Source organism: Neofelis nebulosa, chromosome 11 (assembly GCF_028018385.1).
Source record: "Neofelis nebulosa isolate mNeoNeb1 chromosome 11, mNeoNeb1.pri, whole genome shotgun sequence".
Lineage (NCBI taxonomy): Eukaryota > Metazoa > Chordata > Mammalia > Carnivora > Felidae > Neofelis > Neofelis nebulosa.
This window is the reverse complement of record NC_080792.1, coordinates 90,399,156-90,421,306: the sequence shown is the minus strand read 5'-3', so window position 1 is coordinate 90,421,306 and position 22,151 is coordinate 90,399,156. Positions and strand designations below refer to the sequence as shown.

Below are 22,151 nucleotides of genomic sequence, written 5' to 3'. Positions count from 1 at the left end.
GGGGGTGGTGGGCCCCAGGGGCTGGCGGAGGGGACCGGGGGGTCAGTGTTTCAGGGCCACGGAGTCTCCGATCAGGAGGATGAGAAAGCCCTGGAGGTCGACGGTGGGCCTGGTTACGCAGCGACGTGAATGCGCTTCACGTCACCGAGACTCGTACCCTTCAACACGGCTGAGATGGTAGATTTTATGCTGTTCACGCAAAAATTCGTGGTGGGGTTTAACCCGAGGGGGAGCGGGTTTGTAGCTGTGGCCAGATTGCCCAGCCCACCGGCCGTGGTCAGATTACAACATGCTGAGCCTCTTGCAACAGCTGGAGCCTTTGAAGGAGGCAGCCCTGAGCTCCTGATTCCTGCAGACTCAAACCACTGTTACCCCATTTGATGAGGCCTTGGCAAGTCTCACCATGTGTGCTTGAATCGCGGCCAAGGCGGGCCGAAGGAAGGCTCATTTAGTAATAGTCCTTGGGACGCGTTCACACCCGGCTGCCTTCTCCAGAGCACGTCCCGGGTCACTTTATTCTCTCTGCACACTGCCAGCTCCAAGGAAGCGGGAGGAGGGATCCCTGTGGCTGGGGAGGGGGCCGGGGTGGGGAGGACGGGCTCAGCAGGCCACCAAACAGGTTCTGTGTCAACCCCCAGCCTGCCACTGGGGCTCAGAAGCCGTCACCAGGGATGGCCCGCCCCTGAGCGGGTGAGGCCGCGGCGTGCATGAAGCTTTATTTGCGGGCCTGAGATGGGGATTTTACGTAAATTTCATGCGTCCTGAAACAGGGTTCTTTCTGCTTCTTTCCTTCCTTCCTTCCTTCCTTCCTTCCTTCCTTCCTTCCTTCCTTCCTTCCTTCCTTCCTTCCTTCCTTCCTTCCTTTCTCTCTCTCTCTCTCTCTCTCTCTCTCTCTCTCTCTCTCTCTTTCTTTCTTTCTTTCTTTCTTTCTTTCTTTCTTTCTTTCTTTCTCTCTTTCTTTCCTCCTCCAAACACCCAAACATTATTAGGAAATGTAAAAGCATCGTTAGCTCCTGGGATGCGTGGAAGGAGGCATCGGGACAGATTTGACTCTTGGGCCGCAGTTTACTTGAAAACACCCTGCTTTGTTATGGGAGTGAAGTTAAGCAATGGAAGGAATGGTTGTCCTCTGCCTGACTCGGTGGAAAAGCGGGGCCCTGGGCTGGTCTGTGCCTGCCAGAAAGAGTGTGGATGGGACTGCCAGATTCCATCATGGCGGCGGAATTAGGGGGCCCGGATGAGGTCCTGGGAAGTGGGATTGGGCTCGATCCCCCCCCCCCCCGCCCCGGGGACGGGGGTCAGGACGGTGTGTGCCTCCCAGCAGTGTCCCCACTCAGCTGTGATCCTTACTCCCCCACACCTGGAGGGGGGGAGCCTGCCCTGAGGGCAGTGGGTGTAGTGGTCAGACCACAGGCTTTCAGGCGGACTGGAGTTCAAGACCCCTTGCCGCTGCTGGGTTTGTGCCCTTGGGCAACTAAATAGCTTAAAAAAAAATCTCACTGTGCCTCAGTTTCCTCATTCATAAGACAGAACATGTAATGGTATCTACCTCACAGACCAGTTGTCAGGTTTAAATGAAAGAGTGTTGATTCAGATGGGATGCCCTGGCCTGTAGCAACATCGAACCTGCTTCCGAGTGGCCGGTGTAATACAGATGTTTGTTATTGTGCTTCGTATGAGACTAGAGATGGTAGGTGTTTCTAGATGTGTTTGGCAGTTCAGTAATGTCAGGGCACTAGGTCAGTGTCTGTGTGATTTCTTAAGCCTTGACCTCATGGTCTCAAAATGGCTGCCACAGCACCATACATCACGCAGGTACCTACGTCACTCAGAGCCAGAAGGAGGGATGGGGCAGTGGCAGGGTTCTGTTCTTTTATTGGGAGTGGGATTTTTTCCCCAGAAGGCCCCCTTTCTTTCTCATTGACTAGCATAAGGTCATGGGCCCGGACCAGAGCTGGACCCACCTTCCTGAAATTCAGGGCCGTGTACCCCAAACGGGAAGCAAGTCAGAGTTCTCTTAGTTGAGGGAGGGTAGAGAGGTGGGCTTTGGGTGAGCAGTAACACGCTCTTATTTAGCACATGGCCCAGCACCCAGATCAAGAAACAGCAGCACCCAGAATCCCCCCGTGTTTCCCCTCTAGTCGCCACCCACCCCAAGCGTGACCACCACCCTGATTTCTTAGAGCGTCGATTGGTTTTGTACTTTATCAGAATGAAATCACCCAGCAGACAATCCTGCCCGCTGGCTTCTTTTCTTCCCTGGTTTTTTTTTTTTTTCATTTTAACGTTTTAATGTTTATTTTTGAGAGAGAGACAGAGCACGAGCTGGGGAGGGGCAGAGAGAGGGCGAGACACAATCGGAAGCAGGCGCCAGGCTCTGAGCTGGCAGCACGGAGCCCGACGCGTAGGGAGCGACGTTCGAGGACCCTGAGCTCCTCGGACTGACTGCCTGAGCCCTTTCTGATTGACAGACCTTCTCTCTCACTTTGTGCTCGGCTCCTGATTGATGAACGTTCCCCCCCCCCCATAACTAAGCACCAGCTTTGAGCACGTGAGACGCTCAGACGGGGTTGGAGCGAGCGAACGAATGAATGAACGAAGGAAGGCTGTTTTGTCATCTGCTGCTGCTGTGTATAGGACGGGGATTGTGGGTAGATTCAGATCCCCATGGGAGCCCTGCAGGTACCAGAGGCAGGGGTGGGGGGGGGTGCGGGGACAGCCTGGCGTGAACTGATTTGGGAGCCGCGGGCCTGAGCACAAACCCGTCTGAGGAGTTCCGTCCCGACGGGCCGCCGCCGCCTCGTAGGGATACAGGCGCCGTGCTGGCCCATCTCCCAGGTTGTCAGAAGGTGCCGGAAGTCCAGAACTTACCTTGCCATTTAAAAAACACTGTTGACACATTCACACGTTTGAAATCCCGCGTGATGATCCGAAAGGCAGCCTCTGGCCGAAGCTGGCCCGTGGGTGGACAGCTGGCTTCGGGAAGACAGCTGTGGGGCCAGGCTGTGGGGTGTTTTGGGGGTGGGGAGGGGGTGGGAGAGGGCAGTTAAGACATTTGGGGCGATTTTAACTTTTTTTTACTTATTTTATTTATTAACGAAGTTTTTTCATGTTTAGTTTTTGAGAGACGCGGAGACACAGAGTGTGAGCAAGGGAGGGGCAGAGAGAGAGAGAGGGAGACAGAATCCGAAGCGGGTTCCACGTTCTCCGCTCTCAGCACAGAGCCCGACGCGGGGCTCGAACCCACGAACCGTGAGATCGTGACCTGAGCGGAAAGAGCCGCTGTGGGTGAATTTTTACTCGGGTCTGCACACTTGCCGAGCTCGCCCAGCACCCGCGGGAGGTTCTCCTGCACCCTCAGTGTCCCCACCCCCGCTCCCCGCGGTGCCCCCGCCTCTGTCACCGGAGCTCAGCGTTGCACGTCCGCCAGAACGTCGCCGACGCGGGCTCCCAGGGCACTCCTCCTGCGTCGAGCTTCTGCCGGTCGGCGCTGTGTTTGTGGTTCATCTGTGTCGTCGCGGGCATCCAGCGTCCGCTCCTTTTCCCCGGCGGGTGGCGTCCCACTGTGTGAACCTGCCCCCTCTTGTCATCCTTTCCCTCGTTTGCGGACGTCTGTGTTTCCGGTTTGGGGCTTTTCTGAGAGACGCTGCTGTGAGCGCTTGCCGATGCTCATTCGTGTGCGGACGGACGTAGGTTTTCGTTTCTCTGGGGGAAAGCTCTAGAGCGGGTCGCTGTATCGGGGGGTAAGAGTCTGTTCCGCGTTAGCAGATGATGCCACCCGTGTCCCAGCGACGGTCGGCCGTGCCTATTAGACTTCCCCCAGCGGTGTGTGAGCGTTCTGGGTGCTCTGGTCCTCATCAGCGTCGTTATCGTCCGTCTTTTTTGTGTTAGCCGTTCTGGGGGAGGCTGTCGGACGTCACCGTGAGGCTAACGGATACCTTCTCTGATGACCAGGCTGCCCGGGACTGGTGGGGTGCCTCCATGAAGTCGTGGGGATCTAGTCTCCTATCTTTCCACTCCGCCGTCCTTTGTTTGCGGCTTCCATCCTCAGGGCAGCCTCACGATCCAAGGTGGCTGCTCTGGCTCCATCCCTCACGACTGCAGTCCAGGCAGCAGGGGGACTTGTCACCAAATACAGGGGAATTTCTGACGTCGATAACGCCAGGAAGGCAAAACAGGGTGATGGATAGAATGTGACTATGTCAGAAAGGATGGCCTTCTTCTCCTTTTCATTCACTGCTATATAGTCCCCAGACTTAGAACAGAACCTGACATGTGGTGGGGGAGCTCAGTAAATATTGTTGGGGGGGATGTAGAGCCCTCGGGGAAGGTTGCGCGGAGAGCGTGAGTTTAGACTTAAGAAGCGAGGGGGTCACCAGGGAAGCCGTGGAAGGGAAGGAGCAAGCAGTCTGTGCAAAGGCCCTGTGGCAGAAGCTTGCCCGGTCGGCGGAGGAGCAGCGAGGGCAGTGTGGCTGCAGGGAGTTGATAAAGCGATAGCTGCGGGGAGCCCGGTTGCTCGAGATCTCGTAGGTTAGGGTTAGGGTTAGGGTTCTTGTTCCGGGGTAAACCGGGAGCCACTTGGAGGCGTTTGAGCGGGGGAGTGCGGCAGCCGACCTGTCTTTTAGGAGCGGAACTCTGAGCCCGTGGGGAGAGCGGAGCAGCGGCAAGAGCTGAGGCAGGAGAGCCGCTGACCAAGTGAGCGCGGCCGTCCCGACGGTCCGTGCCGGGCGCGGGGTGGTGTTGGGGAGAAGCGGAGGGTCTCCGGGGGGGGGGGGGGGCGCGTCGCGGGGCGAGCGCGGCCGAGATACGCTGGCGCCGGGGCGTTGGGTGGGAGGGAAGCGGAGGCGTCGGCCAGAGATGGCTCAACTTCCCGGCTGAAGAAACCCGTCCGTGGTCTTAGCAAACCGCTCGGCTTTCCTACGAAAAGCACCTTGAGAAGCCAAGGAGGTCGGAACCCGAGCCAAGGGTGCGGCGTTCCCAGGTTCCGCGCTGACTCAGCCTGCGCCGGGGTCCTCCCCGAGCCCCCGGGGCCGCCTGGGGCAGGGCGCGCCTGCGAGCCCGGGGTGCAGAAGGTGGCAAGAGGCCCGCCGGCCGATCCGGGGCGTGCAGGGGCCGGTCCCGTCGCGGGACTGGGCTCGGAGGTGTGTTTCCTCCGGAGCCTGTTTCCTCCTCTCTTCTCGCCAGGGGAGGGATTCGGTTTTGCAACTCGGGGGCCAGGTCAAGTTGATGGTCATTCTGCAGGGCTGCCCGGAGCCCAGTGGGTGAGAAGGTGTAAGGGTGCCGCGGGGATGTGATTAAGGGCCCCGCGGCCGATGGGTCTCCCCCGCTCCCTGGGACTTCGGGGACGCGCTCGGCCTCCCCGCCTCCATGTCTGTGTGTGTTAAGTGAGCCTTCGAGAACGTAACGAGGTGAAGCAGGCAGACGGCCGTTGTTACCCGGATGGGGCCGTACGGGGAGGGTTGATACGATTCGCCTGCTCTCCGCTTGTCCCCCGCCTCCTCGGGGGCAGCGCGGGGTGGGTGGTTGTGCACCGGTGGCACCTAGGGAGCAGGGTTTTGGACTTGGGTGGCAAGGGCATCCTGGGCACCGGGGCAAGGGCCGTGGGAGGCGGTGAGCTGATCTGCCTTCCCGGCGCGCACTCGTGTGTGGGAGAACACGGCGAGGCCTCGAGTGCCAAGGGCAGGAATTCGTATCTGAAGGTGGTCGGGAACCCAGCGACGATCACGCTGAGCGCCTCCTGTATGAGCTTGCCGTGTGCACCGGGTCTAAATCTCATCCGCGGCTCTGCCCAGGAGGGGCTGTTAACTGTTCCCATTGGACAGCTGAGCAAGCCGAGGCACCGAGATGTCGCTGGAGGCCGCACGGCTAGGAAGCGACGGACGTGGGGTCCAGCGAGGTCCGTCCACACCAGCGCTGCCTGTACAAAGCGCAAATCATGAATGTGAACGCCTTGTGTGATTTGAAACTATCTAGGAGCCGCGTTAAAAAAGAGCCACCTGGGGCGCCTGGGTGGCTCAGTCGGTGAAGCGTCCGACTAGCTCAGGTCATGATCTCACGGTCGGTGGGTTCGAGCCCCGCGTCGGGCTCTGTGCTGACAGCTCGGAGCCTGGAGCCTGCTTCGGAGTCTGTGTCTCCCTCTCTCTCTGCCCCTCCCCTGCTCACGCTCTGTCTGTCTCTCTAAAATAATGAACATTAAAAAAATACAAAAAGGGGCGCCTGGGTGGCTCAGTCGGTGAAGCGTCCGACTTCTGCCCAGGTCATGATCTCATGGTCGGTGGGTTCGAGCCCCACATCGGGCTCTGTGCTGACAGCTCGGAGCCTGGAGCCTGCTTCGGATTCTGTGTCTCCCTCTCTCTCTCTGCCCCTCCCCTGCTCGTGCTCGATCTCTCTCTCTCTTTCAAAGATAAATAAACATTAAAAAAAAATTTTTTTTCTTAACACGTCAGGTGCTTCTGGAGACTGTAATTTCTCCTTCAGAGGAAGGAGAATATGGCCTCCTCCGAGAGGCCTTCCTGGACTGTTTGACGTGACGGCCCTGTCACTCTCCACCTGGCTTTATTTTTCCCCAGTAAGCGTCAGGGCCTGAAGCATTTCCTGCAAGGATTTGTTTGTCTGGTGCTCACCAGTGGCCTCTGCCCCGGGGCCATCACCTCCGCCAGTGCGGGGACCTTGCTGGCTTATTCTCTGCGCTCAGGATGCCGAGGGGCCCCCGCAGGTGCCCCGGGCGTTTTGGGGGGTGCTGGTGAATGGTTGGGGCGCATAGTGCATCTTTCCACGATCGTCCGGGAGCCCCGACGTCGAGCCTGAGGAGCGCCGTGGGGTCCGGTGGGTGTGCCGAGGGGCGCGGAGGTGGGCCCACAGCCTCCCTGCCGGATGCTGTCCCCGTTCTCCCTGGTGCCAGGGGACCGAGGACGTGAGCTTTGGGCCAGGATGCCATCCTGGCTGGGTGTGGGTTCCGGTGACACTCTGGTCACTTAGCTTGGCCTTGGCCCCTGTATTGGGCTCCGTAAGTGTCCCCCACCCCCACCCCCCCACCAAAGACGTGTGAGTTCTAACCCCAGTTACCTGTGAATGTGACCTTATTTGAAAATAGGATTTTTGCCGATGAAATTAAGGTAGGGACCAGATGGGCCCTAAATCCAACGCGAGCTTTTTTTTTTTTAAGAGGAGAGGGCACACAGGAAAGCGAGGCGACAACGGAGGCAGAGGTTGGAGGATCGCGGCCGCCGGAGGCCGGGGAGCAAGTCGGGACCCCCCTTCCAGATTCCAGAGCGATCAGGGGCAGCATGGCCCTGCCCACACCTTGGGGTCAGACTTTGGCCACCCCCCTCCACCTGTGAGAGAACAAATGTGTGTTGCTTCAAGTCCCCCTCCCGCCCCAGGAGTGACTTCGTCCGAGCAGCCGGGTCGGGGCGGAGAGGGGCCAGCTGAGGCTTCCGGAGTGTGGTTTCGCCTGGGGTCTTGGATTCCCTGGCTCTTGGGATCTGGCGAGCGATGCTTTTCCGGCCTCTGGACTGAGGTCCCGAGCTTTCGCCACCACCGGCCAAGGGTGACGGTGAAGTCCCCGGGAGCCGTGGGGCCCTCTCGGCCCTCTGCCCACTCCTCAGCTCAGAGCTCATCCCGGCCGCGTGCTCGAGGCCAGGCTGGAGGTCTGAGGCCCTGGAACAACAGCCATGCGGCCCCTGGCCTCTTCCTGCCTTCCTTGGGCCTCCGGTGAAGCGCAGGGCTGGCCCAGGACCCCCCACCTCCCAGGCCCCTCTGGTGAAGCGCGGGGCTGGCCCAGGACCCCCCACCTCCCAGGCCCCTCTGGTGATGCCCGGGGCTGGCCCAGGACCCCCCACCTCCCAGGCCTCTCTGTGAAACGCGGGGCTGGCCCAGGACCCCCCACCTCCCAGGCCTCTCTGGCGAAGCGCGGGGCTGGCCCAGGACCCCCCACCTCCCAGGCCCCTCTGGTGATGCCCGGGGCTGGCCCAGGACCCCCCACCTCCCAGGCCTCTCTGTGAAACGCGGGGCTGGCCCAGGACCCCCCAGCCCATCCCCCACCCAACTGTCCCTCCCTGGGCAGCGTCTGGAGCACCTCCCCTCCTGGCCCGGGGAGGCGATGGGGGCCAATGGAGGAGCCCGTGGAGACCACCCTCGCGGTCTGTGACATCCATGTGTGACCTCCATCGGTCTCGGTCCCAGCGCTGCGGCCTGGCCCGTGAGGTGGCGGCTGGCTAAGCCTCAGAATGCGATCACGACTGATTTTACAGATTGACTTCACCGAAACAGAGACCGATAGCCGAAAGTTAGCGTGAACGAAACGTTCATTTTTGCCATCCCGCGTCCCCTGGGCCGCTGTCCCGGCCCAAGCTGGGCCCCAAGGAGGCCGTGCTGTGTACTTTAAAAAAAAAAAATCTCGCTTAAGTAGGAGCTATTTGAAATATATACAAAGGAGGGGCGCCTGGCTGGCTCAGTCCGTTAAGGATCTGACTCTTGATTTCGGCTCTGGTCGTGATCTCACGCTTCGTGGGATCGAGCCGCGCCTCGGGCTGTGCGCTGACAGCTCAGAGCCTGCTTGGGATTTTCTCTCCCTCTCTCTATGCACCCCCCCCTTCAAAATAAATAAATAAACTTAAAAAAAAATAGGTGTACATACAAAGGAGGAAGCAGATAGCCGCTCTCTGGTAGACATTTCCATGTTCCAGGGCTCATGTTGCTTGTTGACTCAGCAAAAATTTGCCGAGTGTCCGCTGGGTGCCAAGCACTGTCCTAGGCCCTGGGGATACGTCAGTGAATCCATGAACAAAGCAGATGAGGATCCTGTCCTTGTGAGTTCATGACCTAGCAGGGGAGACAGAGAAAGAACAGTGGACATAGAGTATGCTGGAAGGCGACAAGGGCCATGGGAAACACAGTTTCAGGGAGATCAGGTGAGAGATCTGACTATGTGGTCACCTTAGGAAGAACATTAGAGGCAGAATAACCAGTGCAAAGGCCCTGGGGCAGAAGTGTCTGCCAGTCGGCCAGCATGACAGGGTTGAGTAAATGACAGGGACAGGACAGGACGTGAGTCCTGGAGAGGCCACAGGGGCCAGACCAGGTGGAGGGACTTGCCGGCTGGGGTGAAGACGACAGCTTTTATGTTCATTGTATTTTCAAGAAATAAAAGCTTACACAGTATGTTGTACGTTTGACAAATCGCTGTGAAAAGGTCCCAACCGACTGTATCTTTCTGCGGCTCGTCTTTTTTTCCCAAGTCGATCTGTTCGTGCTCTGTCTCTCAAAGATAAGCAAACATTAAAAAAATTAAAGAAAAATATGTTTTAAAAACATATTCGCTGTCGATGGACGTTCAGGTAAGCCGTGGTCCTCAAGGCGTCCTGCCTGTACCCGGGCTGCGTCCTCTGCTGGGAATGCCCTCTCCCGTCCGTCTTCCTTTCCCGGCAAAGCCCAGCTCACTCTTTCGGTACTGGGCTCACGTGTCCCCTGTTCCGGGCGGCCTCTCTGACCGTCCAGGAATGGGCTCCTGGCGGGTCTGGTTCGGTGAGCGGCGGTGGTGCCTGGCAAGGGCTCACCTTGGCCCTCTCTCCCAAGTCTTTGTGTTCCGGGCTGTGATCTTTGACCTTGGGGGGAGGGGGAGGGGGAGGGGGCTAGACTCTGTCATATCAGGCAAAAGGCCGTGAGCTTGGCTAGCGCTGCTGTCCAGATGCCTCTGTCCCGATGCCGATCAAAACCAGTGCAAAGTCTGCCCCCTCCTGAGGGTGGGGGGTGGGGCAGCGACAGTGCCGGGGAGGAAGAAGGGTCGGTCACTTCATGCCGGGTGACTGCTTGGCTGACCTTCCGGATGCCCCGGGCTCTGCGATACCCTGTTCTGAGCACTCTACCTGTACAGACGCACGTAAGCCTCACCCCAGCTCCGCGAGGTGGACCCTACCCTCGTGCCCATTGTATGGATGTGGAGGTTGAGGGTTCGCAGAGGAGCAATGACTTACCCACCGTCACCCAGCCAGAAGGCAGAGCTGGGTCATCGAACGTTCCCTGTGAGTGGGCGGGTGAATGGGGTGGAACCCCAGAACTAGAAGCCCCTTCTGCTGGAGAGAGAGAGGGAGGGACACGTGGCTTTGCCTGGAGGTTCATTTCTTGGGTCGTGATCTGTCCCCAGGGCAGGGTGAGCTGGACAGCGGACGAGGAACGTGGGGTGGGCTTCTGGGATGCTGGAGTTCCCAGGGCTTCTCCGGGTCCGGCTGAGAAACAGGGCTGGGGAGGGAGGGGAGGCAGGAACCGGAAACACTCTGCGTTTTTTAAAACCCCTCGCTTGAGGTATGATTGACGTTCTAAAGAGCTGTACGTATTCAGCGCGTACAACTCGAGGAGTTTGCGGGAAGCGTTCGCCCTCCAGCCCGTCGCCGCGCTGTGTGTGGAAAGACCCCCACCTCCACTACTTTGCTGCTGTTTTCGTTTCGCAAGCCCAGCAAGCCCGGCGATCTCCCACACGCCACAGCGTTTCCAGTTAAGAGGACCGCGTCCTCTCCTTAAATATTTGTTCAGAGGGCAGATCTGCTCTTACGTGTTTTTATCACACACACACAGGAGGAAGGAGCTGGGACCGACGTCACGTTCTCTCCTGGCGGAAGCCGGGACAGGCAGGGACCCCTGGTCACTAGCCCCGTGTGTGTCTTTTCCGTTGGGGGAGGCGATGGCTGAGACGGCCGCGTCGGGACTGCCTCCCCGTGGGCCTGTTGGCAGATTTGAGGATTTCCACGCTGGGCGACCCCCCGCTCCCCCCCAGCAGCCTCTCGCCCAGCCCGCGCCCACAGGAGCTGTGGGGCCGCCCTCCTCCGGAGATGGTGCCCCGGCGGGCGTGGCGCAGGGGTGGCCCGGGAGCCAGCGGTGGCCCGAGGTGTGCGATTTGGCTCCCAGGAGCGTTTGATTTTGAAAAAGAAATTGTCGCTGTGGAAGCAGTTTGGAGATGCCACGGAATCCTTCGCTCAGATCACATTTGTGAGTCAGCTCTATTTGCGTGTATCACGTGTCGCGTCATAAACATGGTCCCTGTGGCTTCCGTGGCTGGTAGGGAAGATGTGTTTGTCAACAGGCGATCACGACGGCCTGAAATCCAGATTTTGTGGTCAGTCTTGCAGTGTTTTTTATTCTTGGCAATGAATTCAGCCCGTCTTCATTTCATTGCCATGTCGGTCAAACGAGACACAGCTGAGTCCCTGGCGCCCATGGCACAGATGGGAAAGCCGAGGCTCAGAGATGACCGTCTTGCCCGCGTGGTCCTGGGATCCGGCTGCCTTCCAATCCGCTCCTCTCCCGAGTCTGCCTGTTGGGGACAGAGGGCGGGGCCTGGCAGGCCAACTCCCGCCTTCTGCCTCCTGGACCCGAACGTGCGGCTATAGCCTCTGCCTGTTGGTTCTGGCTGTTTGGGCACAGATGGGGGGGTGGCTGTCCTTGTTCTGGAAGGCCATGTTCAAAGGAACGTGGAAGGTCACACACGCCGTGTGGTACCTAACTTTGCGATATTGGGCATCTGTCTCATGGGCTGGCTCCCTGTGACAGACCCAGGCTCTGAGCCTTCCGGGGCCCGTGATGTGGCCGGGCCACGTTGCGGGGGGGGGGTGGGTTGGGTGGTCCCGGGGGGACCTCCCTGTGACACTAGAGCAGGGCTTGCAGAGCTGAGGAGGGAGGCCGGGATTGGAGGCCCGTGCATCTGACAGACAGACTGCAGACCTGTTTTCTTCGGCTCTGTCTCAGCACCTCCCTGCCTCAGGGCCTTTGCACCGGACATTGCATCTGTGTGCCGTCCTCCTCCCACCAAATCCACGCGTTCCCCTCGCTGCCCTTTGTTTTTATTCTGTGTTTGTTTCTGTTCTATTTTTGCTGGCGTTTCACCTGTCTACTCCGTTTAAAGTTGCAGTCCCCCTCCCTATCGCCGCCTCTCACACGGCCCACCTTTTACCTTCGTGCGCAATACCTGCCTTTCCCCGGCTAGGTTAAAGAGCCCACGACGTTGGGCATTGGGGTCTGTCTTGTTCTCTCTGGTATCCCCAGCTCTTAGAAGAGTGGCTGGTGTGTAGCAGGTGCTCAGGAAAAGTTTGTTGAATGAATGAATGATGCCTTTGGCCACGTGGAGCCCACGAGTCTGGAGTCCAGCAGCAGGCCCCTCCTGGCCTGTTACTAAAACACACATGGAAAATACCAGCAGGGGCTTCCTGGGGCGCTCAGTCGGTTAAGCCTCCGACTTCGGCTCAGGTCACGATCTTAACGGTTCATGGGTTTGAGCCCCGCGTCAGGCTCTGTGCTGACAGCTCGGAGCCTGGAGCCTGCTTCGGATTCTGTGTGTGTGTGTGTGTCTCTCTCTCTCTCTCTCTCTCTCTCGCTCGCTCGCTGTGCCCTTCCCCCACTTGTGCTTTGCTCTTTCTGTCTCTCAAAAACAAATAAGTAAACGTTAAAAAAAAAAACCTTTAAAAAAGGAAAAAACAATAGTAGGAGTATCTCGCCGATGAACGAACACTCCGGAGCAGTGCGTGTGCGGAGAGCGCCCTCCGGGTGCCCGGGTGCGGCCCGGCGGTGGGTGCCGCCTGGCTCCGGGCCGCTGTTCTAGCCGCCCGGTGGGGTGGGCACCTGTGGGGACCCGGGTCACGCTCCTCACAGACGTGTTCGTTTTGCCCCCACAGAATGTGCGCATCGACCCCAGCAGCCTGTCCTTCAACATGTGGAAGGAGATCCCCGTCCCCTTTTACCTGTCCGTCTACTTCTTCGACGTGGTCAACCCCAGCGCCGTCCTCTTGGGCGAGAAGCCGCAGGTGCGGGAGCGCGGGCCCTACGTGTACAGGTGAGGACGGAGGGGACTGGGGGGGGGGGGTTCCGGGTCGTCACCCCATTTGACAGTTGAGGAAACCGAGGCCCCCGGGAGCGGAGAGGCTTGCTTAAGGTCAGTCTGGCTTTCTCCAGTCCAGTGCCCTAGTGGTTGGCACCGTGCACTCTGGGGAGAGACCTCCCGGGTTTAAAAACTGGCTTTCTGATTGCAGGACGGGCGGTCTTTCCTCGTGCCTCAGTTTTGCCGTCTGTAAGTTGACGGTAACCGTATCCACCCTGGGGTGGCTGTGAGGTTTTGAGGACCGGACGAGATCGCGGGGGGGGCCCCTTCGGACGGCGTCTGCCCAGTAAACGTTAGCTGCTGGCGTATTATTACGGTTGCTGCGTGACCCTCTTCGATGGGTCAGGGTCTTTGGGAGAGCGCGGCTCGTCGAATCGGCCGGAGCGGTTTTCCGAGAGACGAGGGAGGGCTGTTTCCAGCGTGAGACCCAGTTCCCGGCTCCTGCCCGTTCTGCCTTCTGGGACGAGTCACGTCGCAGAACTGCCGACCGGGCTGGTCCGTGAAAGGCTTCGGGGCTGAGCCCGCTGTGCCAAAGTTCCTACTGATTTCTTCCTTCCGGAAGCATTTATTGAGCAGCCCCTGCGTGCTGGGCACCGTGCCAGTCGCTGTGAGAGGCAGACCCAAGCCCCTGCCTCGCAGAGCTGACGTCCAACGAGAGTAAACATGCGGGCCAATCAGGTGGCCGTAAGTGTGGTGAGAGCCACGCAGGGGAAGCCTGGAGAAGTGCTGGAGGGATGGGTGTGGGCGGGGTTGGCCTAACTGGAGGGTCACGGGGGGGACCTCTACCAGTGGAGCGCTTCCCGAGGCCTGGGTGGTGAGAAGGGGGTGCCGCTATCTGAAGATCTGGGGGGAGGAGGGCCCCAAGCAGAGGCGGTGGCAGGTGCAAAGGCCCTGAGGCAGGCAGAGTCTGGTAGTCCGGGAAGGAGAAGGCCTGTGTGGCTGGCCTGGTGTGACTGACAGGGGGAGAGTGGCAGAGACGAGGGCACAGCATTGGATGGGGTTGGGTGTCGGGGACCTCGGGGGCCACACTAGGGGCTTGATTTTACCTTGTCCGCAAAGAAGGCTTGTTGGGGAGAGAGTTTCCACTTTTCAGACTTTGTCCGGGTGCCTTGTAGAGAATGGGTTAAACGGGACAATAACGGATCGAAGCGGCTGAGACTTACGTAGCGTCTCCTGTGCTTTGGGCCGCTGTCGGGTGGGTTGACGGGCACCGACCCACTCAGCCCTCACACAGCCCTACGAAGCGGGTCTTGTCATCGCTCCCATTTTATAGACGGGAAAACCGAGGCCCCGGTAGTAAGTGACAGAGGCAGGGTTCGAGCCTGGGCCCTGTGTCCCCAGAGTGCACATTCCTAACCACCGCGCCACACTGCGTCCCTCGGAGAAGCAGCCGCCTGCCGGGGGCGGTGGGGGGAGGCTGTGAAGGAGGTGGCACTCGGCCAGGCCGGTGGGGAGGGTGTGTTGGGATCCGGGTGCTCTTTGGGGTGGCCCCGAGGAGCCCCGCGGAGGCTTGGGCGCCCGTTCTCACGGTGGGCTCAGGGAAGGCGGGCCGGGGGCCCTGTGGCTCCCGGCGGGTGCTGCGTCCCCGTGCGGCCGGGACCCGCTGACCCCGACTTCCTCGCCCACAGGGAGTTCAGGCACAAGAGCAACATCACCTTCAATGACAATGACACCGTGTCATTCCTCGAGTACCGCAGTTTCCAGTTCCAGCCTGACAGGTCCCACGGCCTGGAGAGTGACTACATCGTCATGCCCAACATCCTGGTCTTGGTAAGGCTGCCCCGGCCGCACCCCCCGCCCCCGCCGCCGGCCCTCCTCCCCGTCCCTGCGGGTCTCCGTCTCTCTTCTCGCCTGCCCCCTGCGCAGGGCCGTCCTGCGTGGGGCCCGGCTCTCAGCCCATTGAGTTTCCCAGGTGCGTCCTTTCTTACTGGCTTGGGGGGCCCGGCCCAAGTCCTTGTGTGTCCTTTCGTCGTCTGCAAATCTAACATCTCCAAACGGAGGTGCTGGTGGGGGACTTCCTCGGGCGCCCCCAGGTCGTGTCACTGTCTGCAGCGTTTGCAGGCGGGGCCTCCGTCCCCTGCAGCTGGGCCACAGTCGTCGCTGGGCTTGCTGACTGTGTGCCCGTGGGCTGGGGTCCCCGAGCCCGCCTCCAGGCTCGCCGACTCCCTGGGAGGGCTCGCGGGAGTCCACTGTGATCTGTTACGGAGGAAGGGTGCGGCACAAAATCAGCAAAGGGAAAAAGGCGGGTGGGGTGGAGGCCAGGACTCCCCCACGTCCCCCGGCAACAGGCTGTGACAGCGCACATGAATGAAGGCTTATCCCCCGGGAGACCTGTAGACACTCCGTCCCCAGGGCTTTTATCGGGGGCTGGTCACGGAGGCACCTTCTGCCTGGCACCCACCGAAATCCAGATCCCCGGAAGGAAAGCACTGGTCGGCGTAAATCATACTGTTTGTACAAGGAGACCAGGCACAGAGAGCCCCCCACCCCCACCCCTTATCAGTCAGAGAGGGGTGGGAACCCCTGGAAACCCGAGTTCCCAGATGGCGGCCAAGGGCCAGTTTTGCCAGCAGGCCTTTCTAGAGAGAGGGGGCTCACGCCTGTCGTGTTAATGCTCTGCTAACACGTTAGTGTTGATGGGCCTTACACACATTACCTTGTCTACTTGTCGGTGATCCGGGGGCCGGCCCTCGGCTGGGCCCTGGATCCGAGGCGAGCTCACCTGCCGAGTCCGTTGGACGGTCGGGACAGGGGAATGAATGCATCGCGAAGCTTCACAGCTGCCTCCCCCAGAGTTAGATCCTTAAGCTTTGGCAGCGGAGACGCTTTGCCCCACCGGTCAGGTGGGCACAGCCCTCCCGGTAACTCCCAGGGTTCGTGAGCATTCGTGGAAACGGACACGCTCACGTCCTGCCGGGAGGAACTGGGAGGAGCCGTCGGAGGGTAGTGATTTTAAATAGAAATTGCACCTTGCTTCCGACCTCAGAAGCTCCACGGGTAGGAATGTGTCCTCCTGATAGCCTAACACACACAGAAGATGTTTGTACCCGCGGATATTCATTTTGGCAACCTCGTCAGAGCAGATTCCAGAAACAACCTAAATATTGTTCCATCGTGTGCGGTTTCGTTGCGGTGGTTTATTGCAGCCAGGCGGTGCTAGGACCTGGCCCGGCAGCAGGGGGCGGGGATGCGGGCGGTGGGCGGGGACGGGGACCTGGGGACGGGGGCAGGGGGCGGGGCCGTAGGTGGTGGCTCAGAGCAGTCCCTAAGGAATATCCAAGGGGGAGAAAGGCGGGTACAGAGCACAAGCAGAAGGCTATCACCATTTATAAAGGAGCGGGCCTTGCATGCACACCCCACTTACACACGTGTGCTTTTACGTGTTTTGAACAGGGGGAGCAAACTTCTGTAACGGGCCAGATAGTAAGTATTTTAGGCTCCCAGGGCCACGTAGTCTCTGTTGCAACCGTTCAGCTCTGCCTGCCAATGCACAAACAGCCAAAGACAACACAAATGGGTAGACGTGGCTACGTTCCAATGAAACTTTGTTTCATATGGACACTGAATGTGCCTTTCCTATCATGTTCATTGTTTTGAAAACTCTTTTCTTCAACCGTTTGAAAACGTAAACTTATGGGGCTCCCGGGTGGCTCGGCCGGTCGAGTCTCCCAACTCCAGCTCGGGCCGTGGTCTCGCGGTTTGTGAGTTCGAGCCCCGCGCCGGGCTCCCTGCGGTCAGCACAGAGCCTGCTTCAGAGTCTCTGTCTCCCTCTCCCTCCCTCTCTCTCTCTCTCTCTCTCTGCCCCTGCCCTGCGGTCTTTCTCTCAAAAATGAGTAAATGTGAAAAATATACAAAAATGTTTTTGGCTCTCAGACCGTACGGGAACAGGTGGCGGGCTGGCCTGGGCCCGGTGTGACGTCCAGGGTGGACGGACCCGTGGCATCTAGCCTGTGGTGTCCCCGGGCTCTGCAGGGTGCGGCGATGATGATGGAGAACAAGCCCATGAGCCTGAAGCTGATCATGACCTTGGCGTTCAGCACCCTCGGAGAGCGTGCCTTCATGAACCGCACCGTGGGCGAGATCATGTGGGGCTACGAGGACCCTCTGGTCCACCTCGTCAACAAGTACCTGCCAAACATGTTTCCCTTCAAGGGCAAGTTTGGGCTCTTTGCGGAGGTAAGTGCGGCTCGGCCAGCAGTTCGGGGGCCTGGGTCGTGTCCTCGTTGCCACGGCCTGGAAGATGGGTCAGCGGCCTGCTTTTCGGGCTGGCCGGGGACCTGGGGGCATTGGGTTGTCAAGGGCAGAAAACCTAACTCAAAGTGGCTTAGGACAAGCAGAGAGTTTGCTGGCCCATCAGACTGGAAACTCCAGGCCTGTGCTCAGGTGCGGCTGGACGCTTGTGGCTGCCGGTGGACGAACGGAGACCGGCGGCCGGGCAGGCGGGTCACGAGTGTTGACCCCGACGCTGCCCCGGGCTGCCCGCTTTCCTCTTGATCTCGACCCCTGATAGTCCGGTAGGGATTGGGCTCCTGAGCCCTGGGCCGACGGACAGCCTGACCTTGGCTCCCTCAGCCGCAGGTTTCAGCGAGCCCTCCGAGTGGCTCCAGCCTCAGCCTCCCCTTTGGGCGCTGCTGCTCCGTGTTGGGGGGCGCGGGGGAGGCAGGCTGGGATTCCGCCCCTGGCACGTGATAGACACTCACTACGTTTTGGCAGGTCCTGAGTGGGTGGGTAAGCTGGCAAGTTTGGGGTTAAGTGACATGATTCCTTTCAAAGCGTCTTATAGACTCGTAAACAAGTGAGAATTATTGCGAAGCGAGTAGCAGCCGCGTAATCTATGTTTGCGTATGACGGAAACCCCGAAATAACATCCCAGCAGTGACTGTTCAGTGTTGGTGTGGTGTCTTCATAGCCTTCAGGGATCCAGAGTGTTTTCCTACTACTCCGCTCTCCCATCCTTACGGTGTGGTTTTCGTACTCCAGATTACCACATGGTCCCGTGTGGCTGCCGGAGCGCCCGCGGTCGCACCCACCCTCCGGGAAGCAGAATGGGAAGGAAGGAGCGGTTGGGGATGGAGAGGCAGGCAAGGGAGTTGAGGACGGAGCAACATGACCCAGCTGTCTCCTTCTTTGGGAGGGAGGAAACCGATTTCCACTTGCTTTCCCTTGGCCAGAACTTCGTCAAGTGGCCGCGCCTAACTGCAAGGGAAGTGGGGAAACGCAGCCGAAAAGGCTAAAGGCCGCAGCTGCTGCGCTGATGCCCTGAGTAAGGTTTGGGTTTTGTTACGAAGGAGGAAGGGGAGGCTTCTAGATTTCACCCCACGGTCACTCATTTCTTTGTGTGCTTTGCGTGTGAATTAGAAATCTGTTTCTAGGAAATCTCCTCAGAGTGCCAGAGCCTGGGGCTTTCTGTCCAGAACCTGCTCGATAACAAACATTAGGTCCTGTATCCGTTAGGATAGACCAGGTTATGCTGTGTAATAAGCAGCCCCAGAACCTCAGAGGCTCGAAACAGTAAGTTCGCTCCTGGCTTGTATGCTGTGTCCAGTGTGGGTGACCGGGGGGCCGTCTGCTCTTTTTGGCCACTTCAGGGACCCAGGCTGAGGGAGGCAGCAGCTTGACACACGCTTCCACGACCCCTGCAGCAGCGGCAGAAAGCACGGTGACATGTGCGTGCGCTAGGTCCTAAAACTTCCACCCGGAAGTGGCGTTTCCGTTGAGTGGAGAGGTCCCACGACCTTGCTTTATTTTAAGTCTGGGGGGAGGGGGGCATTCTGCTATTCCCCCCCGGGACGAAGAGCAGACTCTCCTGGAGTCAGGAAGGGAAGGTGGGACGCTTTCTAGGAGGGACGCTGGAATCGAGTGCCTCTTCTGGAAATGCTCCCTCCTCTCGGTCCCCAGGCACCGGGATGCAGCAGTGAACAAGATATCGAGGCCCCTGTCCCCTGGGTGAAGCGGGGAACGGCCTCTAAATAAACGGGTGTGCTCGAGGGCCGGGCCCCGGGGCCTTTGCCCCTGTCGCGAGGCTTAAAGACGCTGTTCTCTGTCCTTGTCCGCAGCTGAACAACTCCAATTCCGGGCTCTTCACCGTGTTCACGGGGGTCAAAGACTTCAGCAGGATCCACCTCGTGGACAAGTGGAACGGACTTAGCAAGGTGAGGGCAAGGGGCGGTGCCCTCCTGCTCGGGGGCCGGGCGGAAGCCACAGAGGCCACCTGTGCTGGGCTCCTTGTTTCTCTTGGAAACCCGGAGGGTGTTCCCCTCTGGAGTGGAGACCGTTCTCGAAGTCGGGGATTTTGCCTGTGGTCGGGGTTCAAGTAGCTCTTGGTTCTGAACGGGCGGGTGGGGAATAGAGGCTCTACTTATGTAGCACCTAGTGTATACCAGGAAGTGACTTCTTTCTTTCCTTTTGTCGAATTTACAAAACCACTTCAAAGAGACTACGCTGATCCTATAACCACCCGTTGCATTAAAAGATATAATTACACTAGGAACACAGGAAGATGCTCACATTAAAAAGATAAGACAACAGAGGGGCGCCTGGGTGGCTCGGTCGGTTAAGAGTCCGACTTCGGCTCCGGTCAGGATCTCACGGTTTGTGAGTTCGAGCCCCGCGTCGGGCTCTGGGCTGACAGCTGGGAGCCGGCTATAAAAATTAAAACCGAGAAACGACAAACCAGTAGAGACAGATTAAGTGCCCCTTGCACCGCTCCACACGCCGGCCCCCCTGCACTGGGGCACAGCGGGGAGTCTACGGTGTGCAGTATGGGGTCTTCCTGTCCTCCTCTGTCCCTTCCACGCCCGCGTGCAAGGTGGGTGTGCTCCTTCGAACGTGACGAAATGCGTTGGCCCGCAACTTGCTGTTTTCCACCTTACTTGCCTTTTCTTGTTACGGATGCAAATGTTGTTCACACCTGCCAAGCGCTCACCGTGACCTGGGGGCCCCAGCGATCCCCCCCCCCTCCCGCCCCCCTGGTCCATGCCCGGAGCGGCCAGATCACCATTTGCGGCCGGTAACAACCCTTCGCAGCGGAGGCTCTCCGCCTTCTCTGGCTTGTGTTTTCAATGCACAGATACACGCGTGCACACAACAGAGGGCCAGAAGGGGAGGGGTCTGTTTTGTTCTTTCCAGGCCTCACTTCCCAGAGGCAGCTGCTGGGTTGAGATCGCCCCCTGGGGGACGGGGGCACCATTATGATTTTAAATATTTTGCTTACCGTAGATGTTTCACAGTAAATACGGTAAATATTTCACTTACCCCCTCCCTTATCTGTGTTCTGGTGACGATGCCAGAGTCTCACCTCTCACCTCCCTCCTCTCCTGCTCACTGTGCCCCTTGGAGATGGGGGTGATTTTACAGATAAAGTCACCGAGTCCCCGGGGCAAAGGTGCCCGTTCGAGGGTCCGTGTTAGCGAGCGGGGAGCCACAGCCGACGCTCTCTGGCTGTCCGTGCGGCCGCCCGCTCGCCTCCCCGAGGGGACCGGCTTCTGGAATGGAGTGGTGGGTGCCCTTGTCCCCGGGTCCCCGTGCGGTCGCCGCCCCAGGTCGGGTGTGGTCATCGCCCAGAGCCGTCGCGGAGCTCAATGGGCGCTTCCGAACGCTTCCCCGCAGGTCAAATACTGGCATTCTGACCAGTGCAACATGATCAATGGGACGTCTGGACAGATGTGGGCGCCGTTCATGACTCCTGAGACCTCACTGGAATTCTACAGCCCCGAGGCCTGCCGGTAATTGCTGGGACATCCTGGGTCATCCTGGGCCTTCCCCGGGCAGCGGAAGTTGGCTTTGTGGACGCTCACGGCCTAACCGAGTGGCTTTTCGCGTGTGCTCGGGAAGCACGTTTGGCTCTTTGTGTGTTCCTGGGCCCTTGGCACGGTCCGGAACCCTCTTTGGTTACACCGTGAAGGGCCACACCCCTCCTGCACCCAGAGAGGCTGCGGGCAGGGGTCGGCATGCTGGTAAGGGGCAGGAAGCCATCAGGTCCCGAGGGCTGGGAATGGGGTGAGCACCGGCTCCCTGCGGCATCCGTCCAGGTGCCCTGTTGTCCATTTGGATGCTCAGATCGCTAGACGCGTGTCCGACAGCCTCTTTGGGCTCCAGAGTGTGGCCTTGGAGGCCCGGTGGATTCTGGGGGCCCCAGTGAGGGTGAGAATAGACAGAGCTCTCCTCTGAGCTGGAGCCGCCTTTGCTGTGCCTCTGTTTACTTTTTAAAACGAGAAATTTCAACCCAGAGAAAAGCCGCAAGCAGGTGCCATTTCCCTCAGTTTTGGCGGTCATTTCTCTCCTGCCCCATCCGCTCTCTCGTCACTGCTCAGCCCCCCGGGACCGTCCGAGAGTAAGTTGGACGCCTCAGTACCTCAGGGAGCGTTTTCTAAAAACAAGGACGTTTTCTTGCGCGACCACATTACCGTCATGAAAATGAAGAAATCTAGCGTCCACCTTAACACTGTTGTCTGGGCCGCTGCTGTCCCCTAGGAACGCGAGTCCTGTCTGCAATTTTAGATTTTCTAGTGGCTGCGTTAAAAAAAAGTAACAAGACGGACACGAAGTTAATTTTAACGATAGGTTTTTTTTTTTTTTTTTTTTTCAACGTTTTTTATTTTTTTATTTTTGGGACAGAGAGAGAGACAGAGCATGAACGGGGGAGGGGCAGAGAGAGAGGGAGACACAGAATCGGAAACAGGCTCCAGGCTCCGAGCCATCAGCCCAGAGCCTGACGCGGGGCTCGAACTCACGGACCGCGAGATCGTGACCTGGCTGAAGTCGGACGCTTAACCGACTGCGCCACCCAGGCGCCCCTTAACGATAGGTTTTATTTGACCCAACTGTACCCAAAACGTTACCACATTGGCCTGTAAGCAACGTCAAATGTTACTGAGATGTGTTACTGTTTTTTTAAAAAAATTTTTTTTGTAACAAGCTGTAGAAATGTGGAATGTGTTTTATGCTTACGGCGGGCCACACCCAGACTCGCCCCATCCGAGGGGCGTGTGCGACAGATGGCCTCCGTGGACAGCATGGTTGTAATCCAGAGTCCATATTCAAGTTCAGAAGTGCCTTTGAGAAACACGGCAGGGAGAACAGGGTGGGGGACACGGTGCCACTGGCTGAGGCCGTGGCGGCTCAGTCACCACGTGTGTGCAGAACTGAAGCTGGGTGTGTGATCAGCCCGGGGAGGCCGGATGGAGGAAAAGGACCAGGGGCAGGAGGGAGCACGTCTGAGCCACAGCCAGGGGGCCCGTGGGGTGCTGTAAAGGGGCTGGACCCCCAAGAGGCCTTTGGACCGTGG

The 22,151-nt window shown here is 59.0% G+C and overlaps 1 protein-coding gene and 1 long non-coding RNA gene across 11 annotated transcripts in view; both read left to right on the top strand.

Annotated features, from left to right (window-relative positions):
- SCARB1 (scavenger receptor class B member 1) overlaps positions 1-22,151 on the top strand; it is a 91,312-nt gene that overhangs the window by 26,499 nt on the left and 42,662 nt on the right. For all 10 annotated transcript variants that reach the window (XR_009250580.1, XR_009250579.1, XM_058691472.1 and 7 more), the window contains exons 2-6: positions 12,663-12,820; positions 14,494-14,635; positions 16,838-17,041; positions 18,922-19,017; positions 20,474-20,589. Coding sequence is in view for 8 of the 10 variants with exons in the window: in XM_058691472.1 (XP_058547455.1) it covers positions 12,663-12,820; positions 14,494-14,635; positions 16,838-17,041; positions 18,922-19,017; positions 20,474-20,589 (716 nt within the window). In the remaining 2 variants the exon portion in view is untranslated. The remainder of the gene's footprint in view (positions 1-12,662; positions 12,821-14,493; positions 14,636-16,837; positions 17,042-18,921; positions 19,018-20,473; positions 20,590-22,151) is intronic.
- On the top strand, positions 21,034-21,755 carry LOC131489484 (uncharacterized). Its single transcript, XR_009250590.1, has 2 exons — positions 21,034-21,427; positions 21,672-21,755. It is a non-coding gene; the product is annotated as an uncharacterized LOC131489484 (long non-coding RNA).